Source organism: Mytilus edulis, chromosome 4, assembly GCF_963676685.1.
Source record: "Mytilus edulis chromosome 4, xbMytEdul2.2, whole genome shotgun sequence".
In the NCBI taxonomy this organism is placed as follows: Eukaryota; Metazoa; Mollusca; class Bivalvia; order Mytilida; family Mytilidae; genus Mytilus; species Mytilus edulis.
Genome location: NC_092347.1, coordinates 94,968,325 through 94,989,250, shown reverse-complemented (window position 1 = coordinate 94,989,250; position 20,926 = coordinate 94,968,325). Strand labels below are relative to the sequence as shown.

The window sequence follows — 20,926 nt, the reverse complement described above, 5'->3', positions numbered from 1 at the left end:
ACCCAATGCAATTGCCCATTGCAGGGTTCAATAACCCAATTAATTCAAAGGAAAACCCAATTATATTCCAAAACCATGAGTTCTCAACCCTTTTATTGGCTACCATTTGCGTTATTTACCCTTATCTGTTTACAGTCGTCGCGTAAACTATTTTTATAATATTTATAATTAAAAAATTTCCTTTCGTTCTAAAAATAGATCCCTGCATCAAGTAGCTGAAATGAGTCCCTGTAAGAGTTTTCCGTTGCTCAATAGGTACACATGTTTTTGAAAACATTTCGATCTTCTCGGTGTTTATCCAATTAACATGTGTCATGAAGTCATATTTTTTTCGCATTGCAGGGGATTTTCATAACATACATTGAATTAAAACAAAAGTGAATGTCCGGTAAAAATATTGATTAGAAGCATGTTTTCTGCTTCTTTCGAAAAGCTTAGGGAAAGTTATGATGATAACAAGACTCGTCCAGTGTTTTTAGGAAGCGTCCATCGAACACACGGCTGTGTGTGCGTACCTTAACGAGAACATTACTAACAAAAACAGGGTTTCCTCAAAAACGAAATCAGTTGGAAAGATGAAAGGCCAAATCAATACACCTTATTGCTAATCCAGGCTGACCCGGTCGCTTGAACTTTTGACGCATAGAACAATCACTTTTCCATCATGTGGCGTCAGATATTTTGTATTGTGACGTCAAAATTTTATGGGAACCTGTGTGATATCCAGTAATGGCGGACAAATTGCAATAAGGTGTATTATGACATGATAAAGCATCAGAAACCAAAAGTTCTAATAAAAGACAACTAAACCCAGATTTATGAAAATTGGGATAAAACAAAAACATTCAAGTATAATTAGAGTTTATATACTATTTTTTTTCCATTTTACGGTTAATTAATGAATACACACACAGGCACTGGTCTCAGTTTTACAGTTTATATGAGAAAATACAAAACTGGCAGAAGGTTTGAAACGGAACACAAATTAAACCTACAATTGCTTCTCAGTCAATAAACTAAATAAAACAGCTTGCAAATAACCGTAACCCTAACCCTAAACCAAATAAAACAGCTAAACAAAGAAACATATTTAAGATGGAAAAAAATCTGGGGTTGATATTGCCTAAATATTCAATATTGTGTTGATGAAAAAACCCAATACATTAAGGAGCTTGGTAGTAAAAAACCCAATTTGATATTAACATGAGGGGTGGTTGGAATTGATAATGCAATTAAAAAACTTTATCACCCAATTATATAAGAAAATGGTGGGTAAAAAACCCAATTTGTGAATTCTTATTTGGAGCTCTGAGCCACTGTGGTCTAATAAGCCTGTAAACACTGAGGTTGTGTGACCTAATCCAGCCACTGTGGTCTAATAAGCCTGTAAACACTGAGGTTGTGTGACCTAATCCAGCCACTGTGGTCTAATAAGCCTGTAAACACTGAGGTTGTGTGACCTAATCCAGCCACTGTGGTCTAATAAGCCTGTAAACACTGAGGTTGTGTGACCTAATCCAGCCACTGTGGTCTAATAAGCCTGTAAACACTGAGGTTGTGTGACCTAATCCAGCCACTATGGTCTAATAAGCCTGTAAACACTGAGGTTGTGTGAGCTAATCCATCAAGTGGCACAGATGCATTTGACTCCAATCTTAATTTCACTTAGATAGTTTTCCTAACGATACAGGATACAGAAGGTTGCTGGTTTTGTCTGGGACTCTGGTTTCCTCCTTATATAAAAAATGACCTGCACAAGAAAGAGGAATAGTGCTGAAAGATGTGTTAAACACCAATTAGTCCATCAAATAGTATGTCAATTGCAAGCTCAAGAAAAGTTTTAAATAAATTTTACAAAAATGTAGATTTCTGAAGAACAGAATACATTAATTTGTTGCTTCAAACCCAGACATATTTAGAAAGATTGCTAATTATTACAACTGTCTTAAATTCCTGTTTTTGTCAAATTTTCCTTCACCATCTGTTTCTTGAAATAGCAACTATTACATGGACATGCTGATTTAGGAACATTGCAATTCATGCCTCTACATTTAGGAGGCAAAAGCTATATAAAGCAAACCAAAAAAATATACTTTTTAAAGGCAACTTGGCAACATTAATTTTGAGATGATATTTCTTTTTGTAAACATCAATCAATCAAATGGTATGTCAAGCTCCAGAAACATTTAAAACAAATAGAAAAATGTAGATTTCTGAAGAACAGAATACATTAATTTGTTGCTTCAAACCCAGACATATTTAGAAAGATTGTTAATACAACTGTCTTCAATGCCTGTTTTTGTCAAATTTGCCTTCACCATCTGTTTCTTGAAATAGCAGCTATTACATGGACATGTTGATTTAGGAACATTACAATTCAAGCCTCCACATTTAGGAGGCAATGACTTTATAAAGCAAACCAAAAAATATAGTACAGCTTGGCAACATTAATTTGGAGATGAAATTTCTTGTTGTAAACATATGCCAGTCCCGATTTCAATTTATTCTAGGATTGATAGACTAAAATTATTTTAATTCAGAAGAAAAATGATCCTTACGGATAACCTGCAGGCTTGTACAGAAGTTTTCCATTATATTCTGTGGGAGTCTTGTCATTCACTTTAATAAATTTATTTTTCTGTGGCGAATATTATGGATAAAATTTGTGCAAAATAATTCAAATTAATGACCCCTATATATATATATAATGACACAAAGTTGGAAAACATATTAAATTTGATATTTTACAACCATTGATAGGAGAAAAAAATCTTGATTAAAAAATCTTCCACTGTGTATGAAGTTTTCCATAGGTCAGAAACTTAAAACAAAAAATGTTTTAAGAGCAAGATGGTAGGTTATAGATAACATTCACATTTCAATACACAGCCTTCAACACTAAGCAAAACCCATACCTTTTAATTAGCTATAATGAAGGCAAAGACAAAAGATTCTTTTTGTTTATCATTGATCTAAATGTAACAATTTTTAAGGACATTTTGCATTATTAGAAAATTTGCATTTCCTTCAGCTTCTTCTGTAGATTGTTAATTAGATAGTTATAGAATTTAAAGCCTGTTAATTAGATAGTTGTAGAATTTAAAGCCAATCTGAGGTCTATTTCATAGCAGAATTGATAGTTAAACTGGTATCATTTTTTGTGACCTAATGATTCAATGTACTTTACTGAAGTATCTTTGCTTGTACTTTTCTCAATGGAGTGTAAATTTCATTTGATTATATAACTGAGAACGGGAAATAAAATAATTTGACAAGAGTTTATTATGTGAAAGCATCTTCAGTAATGCAGTGATGGAAATATTGAACTGTCAACAATTTTTTACATATTGCACCATTGGGAAATATCATTGATTGAAACTTTGAAAAAAATTCCACATTTTGAAAGCATATTGCAGATCATAAGAGTGAAAATATTGAAATGTAACTTGGGTATTGTTATACGTTTGTTTGATTAATCATCGGAGATGATATTTTAACGTTAGTTGCTGCTATAAATTTCTATTTATTCCATTGTATCACGAAATTTTACACATAAAGCAATACGGTAATTGACTAAAATATAGATGTTCTTGATGGAGCATATCAAAAGTTGATATAAAATATGAAATTTTTCAAACATTTACGAGACAAGCATGATAAAATACAGTGTGGTGTTGTTGGAATTATGCCATTTGGTTTCGACAGTTATTGTCACTATCTTTATACCAGCACTGCCCGATTATTTGGTTTTATTTCTCATTGTATAGTAAAGAGTGAAAATATACTCATGAATTTCAATTGACGAAACAACTTGTGATTCTTTGATTTGTTTTAAGTGTAAAATGATGGAAGTTTTTTGTTTTTAAGATTTATCAAGGGATTAAGATGGTTGTCGTTTAATGAGCATTTGGATTTTGGTTTCCAAAATTTATGATATGTTACATGCAATAGTTAAATCAAAAGTGAAAAACTTAATTTGATGGTATTAAATAAATGTTAAAAACTCCCATCATAGTTTTTAGCATGCTCTCTTTAGCTTGAACTATATCTCTGTAATGTCAGTTCTACAGAATGTGTTAGTCTGAATAGTTTGACCTAGTTAACTCTTCAGTAGGATTATAGGATTGGACAGATACAAATGTTTTTTAGCTGAAACATTTCAAATATAGTGTCAGTCCAAACTTCCCATTTTTTTCAAAATACTCATATTGTCACATTATTATGCCAGCCAGTTTTGCCATATACAGTCATAGTCATGTATCAAAGTGCATTATTCCCTTAAAATACTACCAATAGTCTTATTAAATTGTGTCTTACATAACAAAAATATATTGTGCCAGCATATATAGTAATCTTTTACCTTAATATGCTGAGCCTTTTATAGTCAACTTTGAATGAATAAGATAAAAGTTGAGAAAAATGTTGCTGATAATGAGACATTTGCTTGATTTGACATCACATCTTAGGAATTTCAAATTATTTGATCAATTAATATGATGGTTTTAATTGTGACATAACATGACTACATATCTCAGATATTGAAGCTTTTTAAGGTATTTTTATGGAATTAAAAAAAAATAGTATGATGGAAATTTTTAATTTTTTGTCCAGGGTAGTTTTGTTGTAATAGAAGTGAACCAGACTATTAACTTTCATAAAAATGCATTTCAACCTCATTTTATTAAATTTAACGATTTTTGGTAGAACAAATTTAGTCCCTGGAGTCAATCGTGATGATACTTAGACAAAACTAAGGTATAAATAGATTTCAAAGTCTACAGAAAAGTTTCCTGGGAATAAGTTATTGCATGATTTTAACAACATATTTTATTTCATATTCATTTTAGATAAAAACAAATTGTAAATCACTTTTTAAAATGTATAGGTCTGAGAGTCGTAAAGGCAATGAATTCTTATTTGAGAATTTAAATATCTACATTTGAATGTTGAGTGAGTGACACCTAGTGTTTATAGAAAGCTTTTAGAGTCAACAAGATGCTTTTAACAAAGGAGAACAAAAGCCACCAGGACTTGTAATCTCACCATTTCAAATTCATCATCACCGTTATACACCTAACAATAGCTAAAAAGAATTCTTATACTTGTATGGACAAGTTATTTTTGCAAATGGACTGCATTTCCTTACTTTATTATACTTCTTCCCACGGAATTGCAAAAGTTGACATTCTTTTTCAGATTGAATAACTTTTAACGGTTCAGTGGAGTTATATTTATAATTTATTCAACAACCTTGAAGACGAATTGATAAATTAATCATATGTAATCCTATAGTAAATAGAAAGTCACAAAAGGAACATAAAGCAAAATTGATTCTTAACATTTTTATTAACTTAAGTTTTATTTTAAAAGATCTATTTATTTGGAAAATAAAAAAACGAAATACATATGGCCTCTTAAAATTATCTGATTTAGTAAAAGATTGGTACATCATTAGCTCAACTGTCATCTGACTTAGTAAAAGATTGGTACATCTTTAGCTCAACTGTCATCTGACTTAGTAAAAGATTGGTACATCTTTAGCTCAACTGTCATCTGACTTAGTAAACGATTGGTACATCTTTAGCTCAACTGTCATCTGACTTAGTAAACGATTGGTACATCTTTAGCTCAACTGTCATCTGACTTAGTAAAAGATTGGTACATCTTTAGCTCAACTGTCATCTGACTTAGTAAACGATTGGTCCATCTTTAGCTCAACTGTCATCTGACTTAGTAAAAGATTGGTACATCTTTAGCTCAACTGTCATCTGACTTAGTAAACGATTGGTACATCATTAGCTCAACTGTCATCTGACTTAGTAAAAGATTGGTACATCTTTAGCTCAACTGTCATCTGACTTAGTAAAAGATTGGTACATCTTTAGCTCAACTGTCATCTGACTTAGTAAAAGATTGGTACATCTTTAGCTCAACTGTCATCTGACTTAGTAAACGATTGGTCCATCTTTAGCTCAACTGTCATCTGACTTAGTAAACGATTGGTCCATCTTTAGCTCAACTGTCATCTGACTTAGTAAAAGATTGGTCCATCTTTAGCTCAACTGTCATCTGACTTAGTAAAAGATTGGTCCATCTTTAGCTCAACTGTCATCTGACTTAGTAAAAGATTGGTCCATCTTTAGCTCAACTGTCATCTGACTTAGTAAAAGATTGGTACATCTTTAGCTCAACTGTCATCTGACTTAGTAAAAGATTGGTACATCTTTAGCTCAACTGTCATCTGACTTAGTAAACGATTGGTACATCTTTAGCTCAACTGTCATCTGACTTAGTAAACGATTGGTACATCTTTAGCTCAACTGTCATCTGACTTAGTAAAAGATTGGTACATCTTTAGCTCAACTGTCATCTGACTTAGTAAACGATTGGTACATCTTTAGCTCAACTGTCATCTGACTTAGTAAACGATTGGTACATCTTTAGCTCAACTGTCATCTGACTTAGTAAACGATTGGTACATCTTTAGCTCAACTGTCATCTGACTTAGTAAACGATTGGTACATCTTTAGCTCAACTGTCATCTGACTTAGTAAACGATTGGTACATCATTAGCTCAACTGTCATCTGACTTAGTAAAAGATTGGTACATCATTAGCTCAACTGTCATCTGACTTAGTAAAAGATTGGTACATCTTTAGCTCAACTGTCATCTGACTTAGTAAAAGATTGGTACATCTTTAGCTCAACTGTCATCTGACTTAGTAAAAGATTGGTACATCATTAGCTCAACTGTCATCTGACTTAGTAAAAGATTGGTACATCTTTAGCTCAACTGTCATCTGACTTAGTAAACGATTGGTACATCTTTAGCTCAACTGTCATCTGACTTAGTAAACGATTGGTACATCTTTAGCTCAACTGTCATCTGACTTAGTAAAAGATTGGTACATCTTTAGCTCAACTGTCATCTGACTTAGTAAACGATTGGTACATCTTTAGCTCAACTGTCATCTGACTTAGTAAACGATTGGTACATCTTTAGCTCAACTGTCATCTGACTTAGTAAACGATTGGTACATCTTTAGCTCAACTGTCATCTGACTTAGTAAACGATTGGTACATCTTTAGCTCAACTGTCATCTGACTTAGTAAAAGATTGGTACATCATTAGCTCAACTGTCATCTGACTTAGTAAAAGATTGGTACATCTTTAGCTCAACTGTCATCTGACTTAGTAAAAGATTGGTACATCTTTAGCTCAACTGTCATCTGACTTAGTAAACGATTGGTACATCTTTAGCTCAACTGTCATCTGACTTAGTAAAAGATTGGTACATCATTAGCTCAACTGTCATCTGACTAAGTAAAAGATTGGTACATCATTAGCTCAACTGTCATCTGACTAAGTAAACGATTGGTACATCTTTAGCTCAACTGTCATCTGACTTAGTAAACGATTGGTACATCTTTAGCTCAACTGTCATCTGACTTAGTAAACGATTGGTACATCTTTAGCTCAACTGTCATCTGACTTAGTAAACGATTGGTACATCTTTAGCTCAACTGTCATCTGACTTAGTAAAAGATTGGTACATCTTTAGCTCAACTGTCATCTGACTTAGTAAAAGATTGGTACATCTTTAGCTCAACTGTCATCTGACTTAGTAAAAGATTGGTACATCTTTAGCTCAACTGTCATCTGACTTAGTAAAAGATTGGTACATCTTTAGCTCAACTGTCATCTGACTTAGTAAAAGATTGGTACATCTTTAGCTCAACTGTCATCTGACTTAGTAAAAGATTGGTCCATCTTTAGTTCAACTGTATACAATTGGCCACTCAAGGGAAGTAATCCCATTATTTTCTGAGTGCACGACTTTAGCTCACATGGACTAAAGGGCAAAGTGAGCTTCAACCATCACTTGGCCTCTGTCATCATCCATTAACTTAGTTTAAAGACGAGTTAAAGTATACATTTTGGGGGAAAAGTATTTTGTTGTCTCAATAAAAAACAAATTGCTAAGGTATATAGATGAAAAAGAAAGATCAAGCTCCATTTCTGCATTTAAAAACAATAAGAACAAGGAACAAAATAGCACTATAAAGATTATATGTATGCTCTTTGCTGCATGCTTTAAAATCCAATTAACATCCAATTATTTCTTGTCCACAGTTGAGATTAAGATTTTCTAATTACACATTGCCTTAAATTTTGACTGAAGATTGGAAATGTAAATTGTATGGAAAGAGAGTTAATGAATTGTTATGTTAGTATATAGTAGAACAATCTGCTTTTGTGTCCTACATATCTACCTGTTGTCCTTGGGAAATGTTTCTAAGCCACATTATTGTACTTTTAATATGTAGCCAACATGTTTCCCCCTAAGGACGTGTAGAAATTAATTTTGAGTGATTCAAGTAACACTCACCTAATTTGTACTTTATAATTGACCAGTCATTGATCATATATTATAGATCCCTGTGTGACCGATTGATTTTCTCCAGGTTTTGACATGTTATGATACTTCCTAATTTTTGTCAATATTTTTTCATTACAACTTTCCCCCAAGGGTAGAAAAAAACACTAGCAGATTTTTTTACTGAATATTATTCATATTTTTAATTTTGATTAAAACTAATAATTACTAGTTTTGTGACCTTTTATTCTGAAAATGAAAAACTTTGAAGCTTAAAAAAACATCATTATTATCACAGTATCAGTTGTTAATGATAGATTAGGCTCTGAGTTGATATATATTATGTGTCTATAAGTTTTTATACAAGGATGTCATTTCAAATTAGAATAGATATTCTAGCATCATGTTCTTTAAACCGCTGATACATTTATTATACAACTAGAATATAATGATGATGTTGAAAGGATGAAAGAATTATAGATGATTTAGACTTGTTTTAAAGATGTCATTCTCAAACATATCGCATCCTGTATATCAGCATACAATCTGGAAAAAAAATATATTTTGAATTCTTCTTTTTCTTTACAGAAAGCCTTCAAGGGTTTTTGGCCATGGTACCTTTGATTAAACTTGCTCATTTTGAATACAGAACATATTTAGAAGCCTGATACTGTTACATTAGTTTGGTATAGACCTGTTAATCCATTCTTATACAACGCAGATCAAAACATCTTTAGGACTATCTTATATTATATCGTGTCCACTCAATAAAACTTGCATTAAATTCTGTATCATAAAAACTGAGTGTCTGCCCAAATATGATAGTCAAATTAGTTGAAAGCCATTATACAGTAAAAAATTAATTTAAAAGGAGTATTACATTTTGTAAGAATTTTATATTATTTGTAAAGATCTATAATAATGACAAACGATTTCTTTCCTACCTCTTATATACCTACACCTGTTGCTTTATACAGGTATTGATTAGTAGATATACATATGTTACAATCTCCTTAATATGCAAAACCATTAAAACCTTGTTCATATTCACGTCTATATAATTTATATAGCTTTGTTAATCTTCTCTTTCATCTAAACTTGTCATTAAAAATATAGTCAAATATAATTTTGTAAAATAAATGAAGCAAAAAACTCCATTAAAAAATCCTGAATTACAAAGCATTCAATTTAATCCATTAGTGATGCACTAATGAGGGTTTTTACTATTCTCTTTAACTGTTTGAAAAGGTTGATTATTTTAGTATACCCCAGTCAACATGTTATGTTGAGGACATAGTCATGTGTGGTTTTTTTCTGTCTTGTGGATTTGGCCATAGTGTTTCCTGTTGGCTTGACTTATAATTTTTAATTGCTCTCTTGCTAGTAAATTTGGCACTTTATACACTTTTAAAAACTAGGATAACATGGAATAATTTTCATAGATATTTTTTTGGAGGCTCCAGTGGACGAGTGGTCTAAGTAGTTACTACTGTAATCACTAGCCAGTCAATTATGTGAGTTCAAACCCCGCTCATGCAGGTGCCCTTGTCTGCAATCTTAAATTGACTAGGGTTGTCAGATTTCCTATTAAAGGTCTGTGGTTTTCTCTTGGCACTGCAGCTTCCTCCACTAATAAAAACTAGCCGCCACGAAATATCCCATAAGCGGTACAAAAATGTATTTAAATGAGGCATTAAAACACAATCAATCAGTCAATCATAGATATTTTTAGGAAGCAATCAAATATTTCTAAGTCAGATGTGTGACCCTTTTATGTACCCCGTGTTAAGTATAATATGTAATTTTCTCTCTATAAAGACCTAATATGCAACAGCTGAAAGTATGGTATTTTCTTCATGAGAGGATGTAGTACTGTTGTTAACAACATTTCAGTTTCTTTGTAAGGTTCGTTATTATGTGTTGTTCATTCATCAGATTCAATCTATTGATTTTACTTTTGGTCTTTTCTATCCTTTAAAAGCCTAGATGTTCATACTGCATGAACATTTGATTACATTTTAATATACAATTTTGATGACGAGGTGAATTTGTTTCCTCTAACTACAGTTAATTGACATTTTGTTGGTAGTTTAGTGTCCAAATTTTTTGTTATTAACGAAAAATGACAATTCAAATGGCAGAAGCTGTAAAGGAGTAGTTTCAAGTGAGATTTTTGTTTTTCTAATGATTGCCCTTGTTATCTAAACACATTTTACAAGTAATCAGAAAGTTGTCATTCTTTAAATCATTTTTTAATAGTTTCACACATTGACCTTTGAGCAAATGCAAGTTTTTTTTTGCCACTTTTACATAAAAAAAATCCCCTCCGACTACTCAGGCCAATATAGAACATAACTTGGCCACCATTATCTTCAGGGTATCTTGTTTTAAAAAGTTTTCAATGATCTAGCTGGCCAACCACATGGCCACTTGGATCTTAAGAGCCTAAAGATAATTTTCACTACTTAGAAAAGCATAGATCATTTGTTCAACATAGTCGCTTCTGTGAGTTTCATTACTTGACAAGAAAATGAAAATGAGATAGATGCAATTGTGTGGACTAAAACCTCAAATGAAAAGACTATGGATAATAATTCTGCATCTGTAGGATCTCTGGCACACATTAATATTGCCCAAAATATGTGGCTTCTTTATAAGAATAATGATACTCACATTATGCCTTTTGAAGGTAACATGTGCAGTGTTAGCTCAACTTGATATTAATTAGTCATCTTGAAGGCAATGTCATCTGGTGCAGGAAAACATACACGCATAATACACTGTACAATGAAAACATAGCATAAGCATAAATGTCCACGGACAAGATGTTTGCTAGATAGTTAGAAGAACTTAAGACTAAAGTCAACAAAAAGGAAGAAAATTGCAACAACAAAAGTTTTTTTACTCCTTTGTTTTTGTATTTACTTTGATAATTAGTTTTCAGGGAAGGTTTAATTTTGACTTTTATTGCATAACATAAATGTTTAGATATTTTTTGGGAAGTTACATTGATCATTGATATTTATTTGAAACATCAAAATTCTTAGTTCACCAAGCTTTAAAACAAAAATCTATATCATGTAGCTTTGAACCTTTAAAACAACTACAATGTGTTAAAATCAGTTAACCATAAAAAAAAATTCTGAAAAAACTTGTACTGTTTCAAAACATGTTGTCCAGATTCTGTTGATAAATAATTTACATATTTCACTGAAATATCCATATTTTATTAATTTAGTGAGATCAATTTTGTGAGTAGAATGACAAATGGACACTTTAAGTGGTAATCATAAAGTTATTAAGTTTGAATTTTTCATCCTTTGTTGTGTATTGACATTTATATTTGGCCTAGGATTAATTCTCTCCATGTTGTCAATATAACTAACTATATATGATTGTTAAATGACTGATTTTCATGGGTCCAGTTTCCCAGGGGATGGCTTGGGTTCGGATAAGAAATGAATTAAAGCCAAACTTTGTCAGTTTTATATGTACATTTTATACCTCTAATCCCTATTCATAATTATGGCTACGTTTCATAAAAAATTTAAAGCAGGGAAAATGTTGATTTGCACAAAGCCAACTTGATATTTAAATGTTTGAAAGTTAATAATACATGAAGCAATACGAGAACGAGTGCATCAGTGAAAAAGGTAATTTCAATTTCATTTCAAATGTATGAAATTGAGTCTTGGTTGAGTTATTTTGCTTGGGAACTGTAGACTTATTTGTGGACACGGTTGACTAGATCTTTGGATAACAGAAGTGATTCACTGATTGATCGTCATTTAGAGGACCAGAAGACATATTTCACTTGTCACCTTCGAGGACTCGTACCCTCAGATCACCCATGTCATACCTTCACTCATAATGCAATGGAAACCAATTACTACAGCTAACACCAAACGTTTATTTTACTTATAGTTAGTTATTAATACTACGTTTTTTTTAACGGCCACTAGTGGAAAAAAAAAGAAAATTAGTGATAATCTTCTTTATAACGACAGGAAATTGTCCACAGCCGTGCATGAATGAAAAAAGTGAGTGAATATTGAACACATTATAGGAAAGCTGACACACACGCATTCACCTGTTTATCTATATTGAACTGTGACAGTGTATAATTGTGTAGCGTAGTTCCTCGTCAGTCTGGATCAATTCAGTACTATTGCTGCTTTACAGCTAGCCTCGGCAGGCTCCTCATTAACACCTGTTCCAAGGATAAAACCCGTTGTTAATCTTAGGAGGTTCGCCGGCAATAACGTCAGGATGCACCCGTACCAATATTACGTTCAGTATGTTCCTATGCCTATAAAACAGTCTGATTTAATGGTAAGAAAACATTTTTTTCATTATTTTCAACAACTTGGATCTTGTAAATTTTTTTTATAGTATTTTTCTAAAATTTGTTATTTGCTATTTTAGAAAGAATAAAGTTAATTTTGAATTATTTAATTTTTTATTGATAATTCTTTATTGGTGAAATTAGATTTTTAGGTAAAGGGGTAATTTATTTATAAGGAACTAAAACTTCAGTGTAAACAATTTGGATTATTGTTAAACCAATTGATATTTATTTGGAAGGAGTTTTATTTTGTAACTCCATACAATACACTTAATAGATGATGTGACTTACTTTGTATTTTTCCACATAAACTAAGTTACAGAAATTTCTTTATTCATTATACATTCTTATCTAATAAGGGACGTTAATTGTATCAATTTCTTAAAGTTTTGTTCAATAAGGTTTATAAGTATTTCAAAATTTAAACCATATTTGTGATAAAAATCTCTTAGTAACCATTTAAACCAGAATTATGCAATTTAAATATGGTTTTATTACACTGCCAACAAGAAGTTCAATTTCTTTTGGATTAACTCAAATGATTTAAATTTAAATTTGTTTTTGATTTAATCAATTGGAAAAGAAAATTTTTCAATGATATAAATTAAGTTTGAAGATTTCCGACCTACGATTACATCACAGTGCAATTAAATTCATTCAAAGTAGAAAAATAAGGTTTTAAATAGATTCCTATATAAAAGTAAATATGTACATAGTCTGTAAATTGGTATATGAGAAATTAAATGATTTTATGGTAATTTAATTTTGATTTGGTCATAGCATGTCTTCCTGGTAAAACATTGCTAGTAGCCAAATTTTGTTGTATTTACAACTAACTAGGTGTCAAAAGGACTTTATAGTTTACTAATTGTGAGAATATAACATCCTTGTTTATAAAATTGTTCTGTAGATAATTTTCACGCTGCCTTCAGGGTATGTGATTTTGGAAGTTTTCACTTGATTTCTAAAGATAAAAAAGTTGTAAAGTGACAAAATCCAATTGATTAAATGTATTATGTTCATTGAAGTGTATCATTAAAAAAATAAAACATTCAAGTGAATCTAAACCTTTTAGAGAGCAAGTTTGTTTAACCTAAGAAGGCTTTTAAGTAGATGTGTCCTAAACTTAGTCAGTATTTTGGTGTATTGCAAGTTAATTGTGGTTAACTTCAATTTTATTATTTTGGTATATTTCAAGCTAAGCTGTTTGTGTAAAGGTACATGGCCACTATTTTGGTAGTTTTAGGTTTACTGGTCATATTAATGAGGCCACTTTTATAAAAGCTATATGTTACTTGTCATATTTATAAGGCCACTATTTTGGTAGCTGCAGATTAATGGTCATGTGTATTAGGCTATAATTTCTGTAGATCTGGATGTAGGGTTACAGTCGTATTATTTATGATGCCACTATTATTTTGGTAGCTGTAGGTATATACTGATCCTGTTTTTGTGGCCTCTATTTTGGTAGTGTAGGTATATACTGATCCTGTTTTTGTGGCCTCTATTTTGGTAGTGTAGGTATATACTGATCCTGTTTTTGTGGCCTCTATTTTGGTAGTGTAGGTATATACTGATCCTGTTTTTGTGGCCTCTATTTTGGTAGTGTAGGTATATACTGATCCTGTTTTTGTGGCCTCTATTTTGGTAGTTGTAGTATACTGGACATGTGTATGTAGTCACTAATTTAATGGTAGCTGTTAAGTTACTGGTCATTTGGTCATTGGATCATACGAATGTTTTAATCACTATTAGAAGTTTGTTATGTGATCAGTAGATGTGATAACATACATGAGAATTTAAAAGATAAAAGTATAGAATTTTGTGGAAATATCCGCTGAAAATAGTTAGATGTATAGACATAATGTCCGTTCCTATTGTAATATGTCCTAAACTCAAGATCTTACCTGATTTAAGTAAAGATAGATTTAGGTCACTGTTACGATTACAATAAAAAATTAATTACAAATTAACCATACTTAACATTGTTACTTTAATGAATAATAATTATGAGAGGTCTATAAAGTTTCACATAAATTTGTGTTGTTATTTTTAGAATTTGATTACTTCTAATCCAATAGCATCCTTCACTGAGAAATGCCTTGGTATTTTTCATTGAGAAACACTTTAGTATTCTTCCTTGCAAAATGCGATGGTGTTTTTCACTGCTAAATGGCTATATTATACTGCAACTTTGCTATTTGCACGGTCAAATTGCATTGACCGAATATCCGTTTTACTATACAGTCACTGACCATTTATTGCTTTTTTTGTGACATTGATAATGTATTTTCGTATAGTTTTATTTATGACATCAATAAAATACACAAGTTCACAGAATTTCTGAAAGTGTCTCGCTGCGAAACAGTTGTAAGTGTTGCTGTATGAAGACAACAATTGTCTTAAAATATAAAATGTATTTGTACTCATCTGGTAAAATGATGATGAATTGTCTTCAAAGATTTGGATTCTTCCTGTTTCTAAGCTTTGGATTCTTCCTGTTTCTAAGCTTTGTACAAAAAAAAAACCAACATTTAGAGACCATGTATAGTTATTCTATGTGAATTCTTAACTGCAAACCAATATCAATTATTGAAAAAGAGCAGTTTAGTTTAAAGCTTGTCTGATAACAGCTTTCCCACCCTAAGTAAAACAAAACACCAAGACAAAGGTTCTTATTGGTATAAAAGGTTTTTTTTTAAGCAGTTCTGCTTTCATACCAAGTTAAGTGATGGAAAGAAAAGTATAGATATGTTTGGTTAATTGTGACATTCCCTCTCTCATTGATTATACCCAAGTAAAACCACACATATCTTTTTATCATACTGAAAGCTCAATGTTTGATGCCTTCAAACTTTAATGTAGTGCTCTCCTGGGGGCTGCCATATTGGTTTTTGACATTGTATTTCTCACATCAGGAGAGCATTTAGATGGTTGGATATTTTTATGTTATTGAGTGTTCCTAAATGTTTCTGTCCTGATACTAATCAAACTTTTCCATTTGTGATTCACATAACCTGAGTGGTAAAATAAATAAATTCTGTTCTCATCACTTCCATATAAATAAGGATGATGATGGGTAAATGTCAGTGTGACAGCTACCCAAGTACTAAAATTCATCAAAGTAAATAATTCTGTAGTAGTAACCATAGGGTCTTGAACAGTAGACAAAGACCCACATGTTTAAATGCATTTACAGTTTGAAGAATTTTTTAGCAGTGTCATAGTTACATAACTGAATATTTTTGTGTCTTATTATATTAAACATTAAGTGCACATTTATATGTGAAGAAAATATTTTGAGGTCATTTCAATTCAAAACGTTTTAAGCCTTTCATTTTAATGTCCATTGATGCAGAGAGAATATTTTATAAATGTCTTGTTAGACAGGAAGTTAGGAAGGACTTAGTTTGCATAAAAATCTCGTGAGAAAAATGAGATAAACATTAATAATGTAACCATTGCCTTCTTTGGGGGGTCACTTTAACCTACACCTGACGTCACAGTTATACACTTTTAATGATGATGTTTCACAAGAAAAAGCCCTGCCTTACACCTCTATATGTAAACCCTAGATTTATAAAATTATGCTGAAATTCAGTAAAGCTGTCCAAGCTGTCGCGTGATAATGCTTGAAATCGTAGGGGTTAAGCAAACAGGATTACACAAAAATGATTTCTGCCTGTTTGACTTCCAATAAGTAACACGTGCTGTACTTCTTAAAAAACAACATCCCCCGTCTAATCTCAACGGGTTTTATAAGTAAACAAGTCAGGACTGATTACGCCATATTTAATTTTTGTACACAAAAAAGTTAAATTCACAAGGTAATTCAAATGATTGACTTAATTACTTTGACAAATACCAAAAGTATATTCTCAACACAGAAATTATATTTAATTGGATCCCCCTTATAACAGTGCACAATAGAAGTTACGTACACAGCTGGTGATATTATTAAACCCTTTCACCGCTTTATTATACTGCCTCAATAGTAGAGTTCCTCCGAAGAATAGAAAAGCTTTCGTCAATAAGAAATTATGAATAATTCAATTTTAGATGAGACGCTTTGTATTTCCTTTCTAAATCTGTCGACTGTACTTTCAAATCACATTTTTGAATGCATACGACCTCTACCTATATGAAAAACTTCAAATTATCGGTTTTTAAAAAGAAGCCTTAATTAAAAGTAATTAGCCTAGCATTGGTCGTGTATAATCAGACAATTATTTGGATGTTTGGAAGACTTTAATTAGAATCTTTTAGAGTAAAGGAATGTTTAAAGCGTGAAGTCATACATGAGCCTTGAAATCAATTTTAGTTCATTATTTAGAAAGACATTAACGCCTTTTAAAATTTGATGTGTCTTTTAAACACACTAATTCAACAAAACAAAACATGAAAAGACTTATGCTTTTCTGGGATAGTTTAGAATATGGCAAGCATATTTTTCATACTTTTTGTATCAACTTAAAATCAAATCTATTGCGTGATTGATGATGGAGTAAAATATGCCTGAAAAACTTGGCTTAAGCTTAGGTATTGATTTTTTCTTCACAATTTTGTACAAAAAGTTCAAAAGATTTATTGCTGTATATTGGTACACAGTCATCTTTATAAATATTTTTTGAGATGCTAAAAAAAGCTATTGAATTGCTACTGATGCATAGAAGTTTAAGCAACAGTCATTTACCAATGCTCAAATCTCATAGTTTGATTAAGAACATACAAATTAAGATAACAAGCTTAAACTGAGGAAATCACATAAACTTTCAAATGTGCAAGCCTGGGTGGGGCGCCAGGATAAGGGTCAGATGCCAAATACCATATGCTTCCACCCTCTGGAGTTTTTAAAAAAAGAAAGAATAATCTGTCTTCTTATCCATATTAGAGATCTGATCATTTTCTTTTAACTATTTCCACCAATAAATACTGGCCTGGCGCAACACTATATTCCAATAGTGGTGAAAGTGTCTTTTTAAACACGGACACACAATTAATCAATTAATTTATTAAATGTTATAAGGAAATGTCTCAGTCTTTTTTGTACATTTCTCAAAATGAATCTAAAGCTATATGAGTGATTGGTCTGAGCCATTTTAAGATAAAAAAAAAAATTGTGTGAGTTAACTGATAAATAATTCTGGTAGAATTCTTAGATAAAACAGAAAATCTCACCATATTGTAAAACATGAGGATTCCCCCCCAAAAACTCAAATTAAGAAAACTCATTTCTCAAGATTTAAACCAGAATAAATTGTTCAAAAGTGAAAAAATAATATCAGTTTCAAATCTTGGTAAGTAAACATAAAATTGATACTGATTTGTATCATGTTTTGGCGTGAAACGGAAAAGTTCTAACTTCATGCATGCAAGTATAACACGGAGTAGTGTGAAAAGGATTTACCACACTGAAAAACGTGACAAGAATTGCCTAATGAAATCTCCGTTGTTTATATAGAGCCTGAATGTGCTAAGATAAAATGTAAGCTAAGTCAAGCTCGTCTGTGAGACCATGATAATGTGCACCATTATATTCCATAATGGATTTTATCATTAAAGTTGTATTTGCTTTCGGCATCAGTAAACACTTGAAATAGTGTATACAGTAGTTCAATTCTGTCAAAGCATATTCCCCTAAGGACGTTATTACAAGACTTTTACATTTTGTCTAGGTATTAAATCTATTGGAGAGTAGCGATTACGAGATGTAATTCTATCGTAGATAATTTCCTGGTGTTCACTTTCCCAGTTTTGTCTGAATGATTACTAGGAGATGACCATATTAAGGAGATAATAAGTGTGTGAAATGCTTATAGCATCTGTTATACTGTAGATTTAATGTATAACTAAACATAAGCAATTGTGGATAGTAATGGTTTAGGCTTAAGTCTTCTTACTTGATGGAAACTGTCATTGGATGAAGTTACCATTATATATCTTTCTATGGTCCCAAATAACTCCATGATAATCCCTTGTTATTCATGATTTTGTAGACTTGACTTATTTATTTATGTAGCAGTTCTTTCTGTTGTCTTGGAAATAATCCCTCATTTTATAAAAAATAACTGTATGGTTGGACTGTTTGGTGAGTTTTCTTGGTGATAATTTATTGTTATTTATGGTAACTGTGGAAATAAAGGTCCTATATCCATACCCAGCATTTGTATGTTTCTCTACTACAGCAACATTTAGGTCATGGTGGCCTTCATTTCAAGTTTTGCGTTTCAATTCTTTCCTGAGAAACCTTTAGATGTATAGTTGACACTACCAAAACACTTAACAGCCTTCTGATATTAATCATACTTATACAATTTTATTTTATACTCAATGACAAACCAGTTCCCAGTTCCTGTTTTTAAGACGTGAAGTCCACGTCTAAATGAGACATCAATTTGTTCATCCATTTTTATTTGTAATTTTTGATATTTGAAAAGAACAAAAAATTATATACAGTCATTTCAAGTCATCTAAAATTAATGCAATTTGTTGACACAAACCTTGAAGGTTACTCTACAGAGACTGCATAGATAAATGGTCATCTTTTTATAATTATACCTTCTAGCTGATTACATTATCAAATATTCATAAATTTTAATTGAATATATATGAAATTCTATAACATATTACGTTGGTAGACACGAAAAGAGAAAAAATTATAAAACTAGTAATATGAAATAAAATAGGTTCAACGATGCGCTCAATTCATTTGGGTTTAATTGTATAATATGTTGTATCACATGATATGAAGTTTTTGCAATAGCTTTTTGAAAATGAATTAATGAATTATTCATGGTTGGTATTGAAATATGACTGAAAGTTTGATATATAATTTTCTATAATACTTTGTATTGATTAGGTAAACATGGAAACTGCTGTACCTTGGGGAAATAACAGTCCCCAATATTTTTTTCATCATTCCACAGTCTATGTTAGTGTCTTTTAATGGTTCGTAATTTGATAAATTTAAGTAGTTGGATTTGACATTCAAGATTTTTTATTTGCGATCGATATTTAGGAAATGGGGATAAATTTTATTTGAAATCCTAAGTCTTAATATATAATGAGAAAGTGATGCTATGGTTGGGTTTAAGTATGGTTTATTTGTGTAAATTGCTTCATAAAAGATTAATACTTGTTTAGAATATCAATTGTAATTTATCTTGTTCAAATACTGTATCGATGGAAAGCTGGTGTGTTTCTATGAATTATGCATGCCTCAAATTACTCTACCTATTAAATCAAAAAGCGTATGATGAGTATCGGTCCTTAAAATAAGTATCAAATGTTTTTTATTCCTTGTTTAGGTATCATGATTCAACATCAGAATTTCTCTATCTGTACTTTGCTCCTGTCAACAAGGGATGTATCATGCTTGATCAGTCGTCTCTCTGTCTGTATCCAAAATACTCAGCTTTTCTTTGAATTGCAAATGATGCCGCCTATGAGAGTCAAATAAATTGACCCAACCTTAGATATGTTGACTGAAACCCTATGAGCCCTTTTTCCATTAATTACTGTTGGTTCTTAATCATTATTATTCAGGGAGATTAATTTCGTTAATATATTTGGTATATGTGAAATCAGAATTCCAGATTTCAATAAAGAATTGCTTATATAAAATTTTCGCCAATTCACAAAAATAAATGAATGATCTACAATAATTAAAATGTGTTATAACATATAGTGACTGTTGTTGATTTCTTGATGAAGTGGATTTTCTATCAACACATTCTCATAGAGGAAATTAAAATCATTCAATTCTCTATACTGTCGAGTAATATTTTGATGGCATTTGATTATCTTGGAAACACAGATCCTTTTAATAGGAATGGAGTTATGAATTCCATGTAGTATTATTGTTTAATGTTTATATCGCATTTTAATTGAATTGGACCGTCCCATGGTGTGTGTCTTGCAAGTTTTTCCTCGCAGGCTTCGTCCTAGTTGTATAATGTCAGTGTTAGAGATCAGTTGTTAATGACATTATATTTATCACATTGTGGAATGGAAAGTAGACCTCTAGAGAGGTAGGACAGAGGAAATAGATAATTTATCCTCAAGATACTAATTTTACTGTAATAACATAAAAATATGGAGATGTGGTATGATTGCTAATGAGAAATCTATCCATAAACGACCAAAATACTAGGATTTTAGCTTGCTTATCCACTTTATGCTGGTCTTAAACCAAGATGTCATG

General features: G+C 31.4%; 1 protein-coding gene across 22 annotated transcripts in view; it reads left to right on the top strand.

Annotated features, from left to right (window-relative positions):
• LOC139521109 (nucleolysin TIAR-like) overlaps positions 1 to 20,926 on the top strand; it is a 93,068-nt gene that overhangs the window by 30,757 nt on the left and 41,385 nt on the right. Inside the window, exon 1 of one of the 22 annotated variants that reach the window (XM_071314405.1) lies at positions 11,880 to 12,710. The exons of 20 other annotated variants lie outside the window; for them this stretch is intronic. In XM_071314405.1, coding sequence (XP_071170506.1) covers positions 12,648 to 12,710 — 63 coding nt within the window. In that variant the 5' untranslated portion in view covers positions 11,880 to 12,647. Of the gene's footprint in view, positions 1 to 11,879; positions 12,711 to 20,926 lie in introns of those variants that run through there. One more of the 22 variants, XR_011664005.1, reaches the window with a different exon arrangement.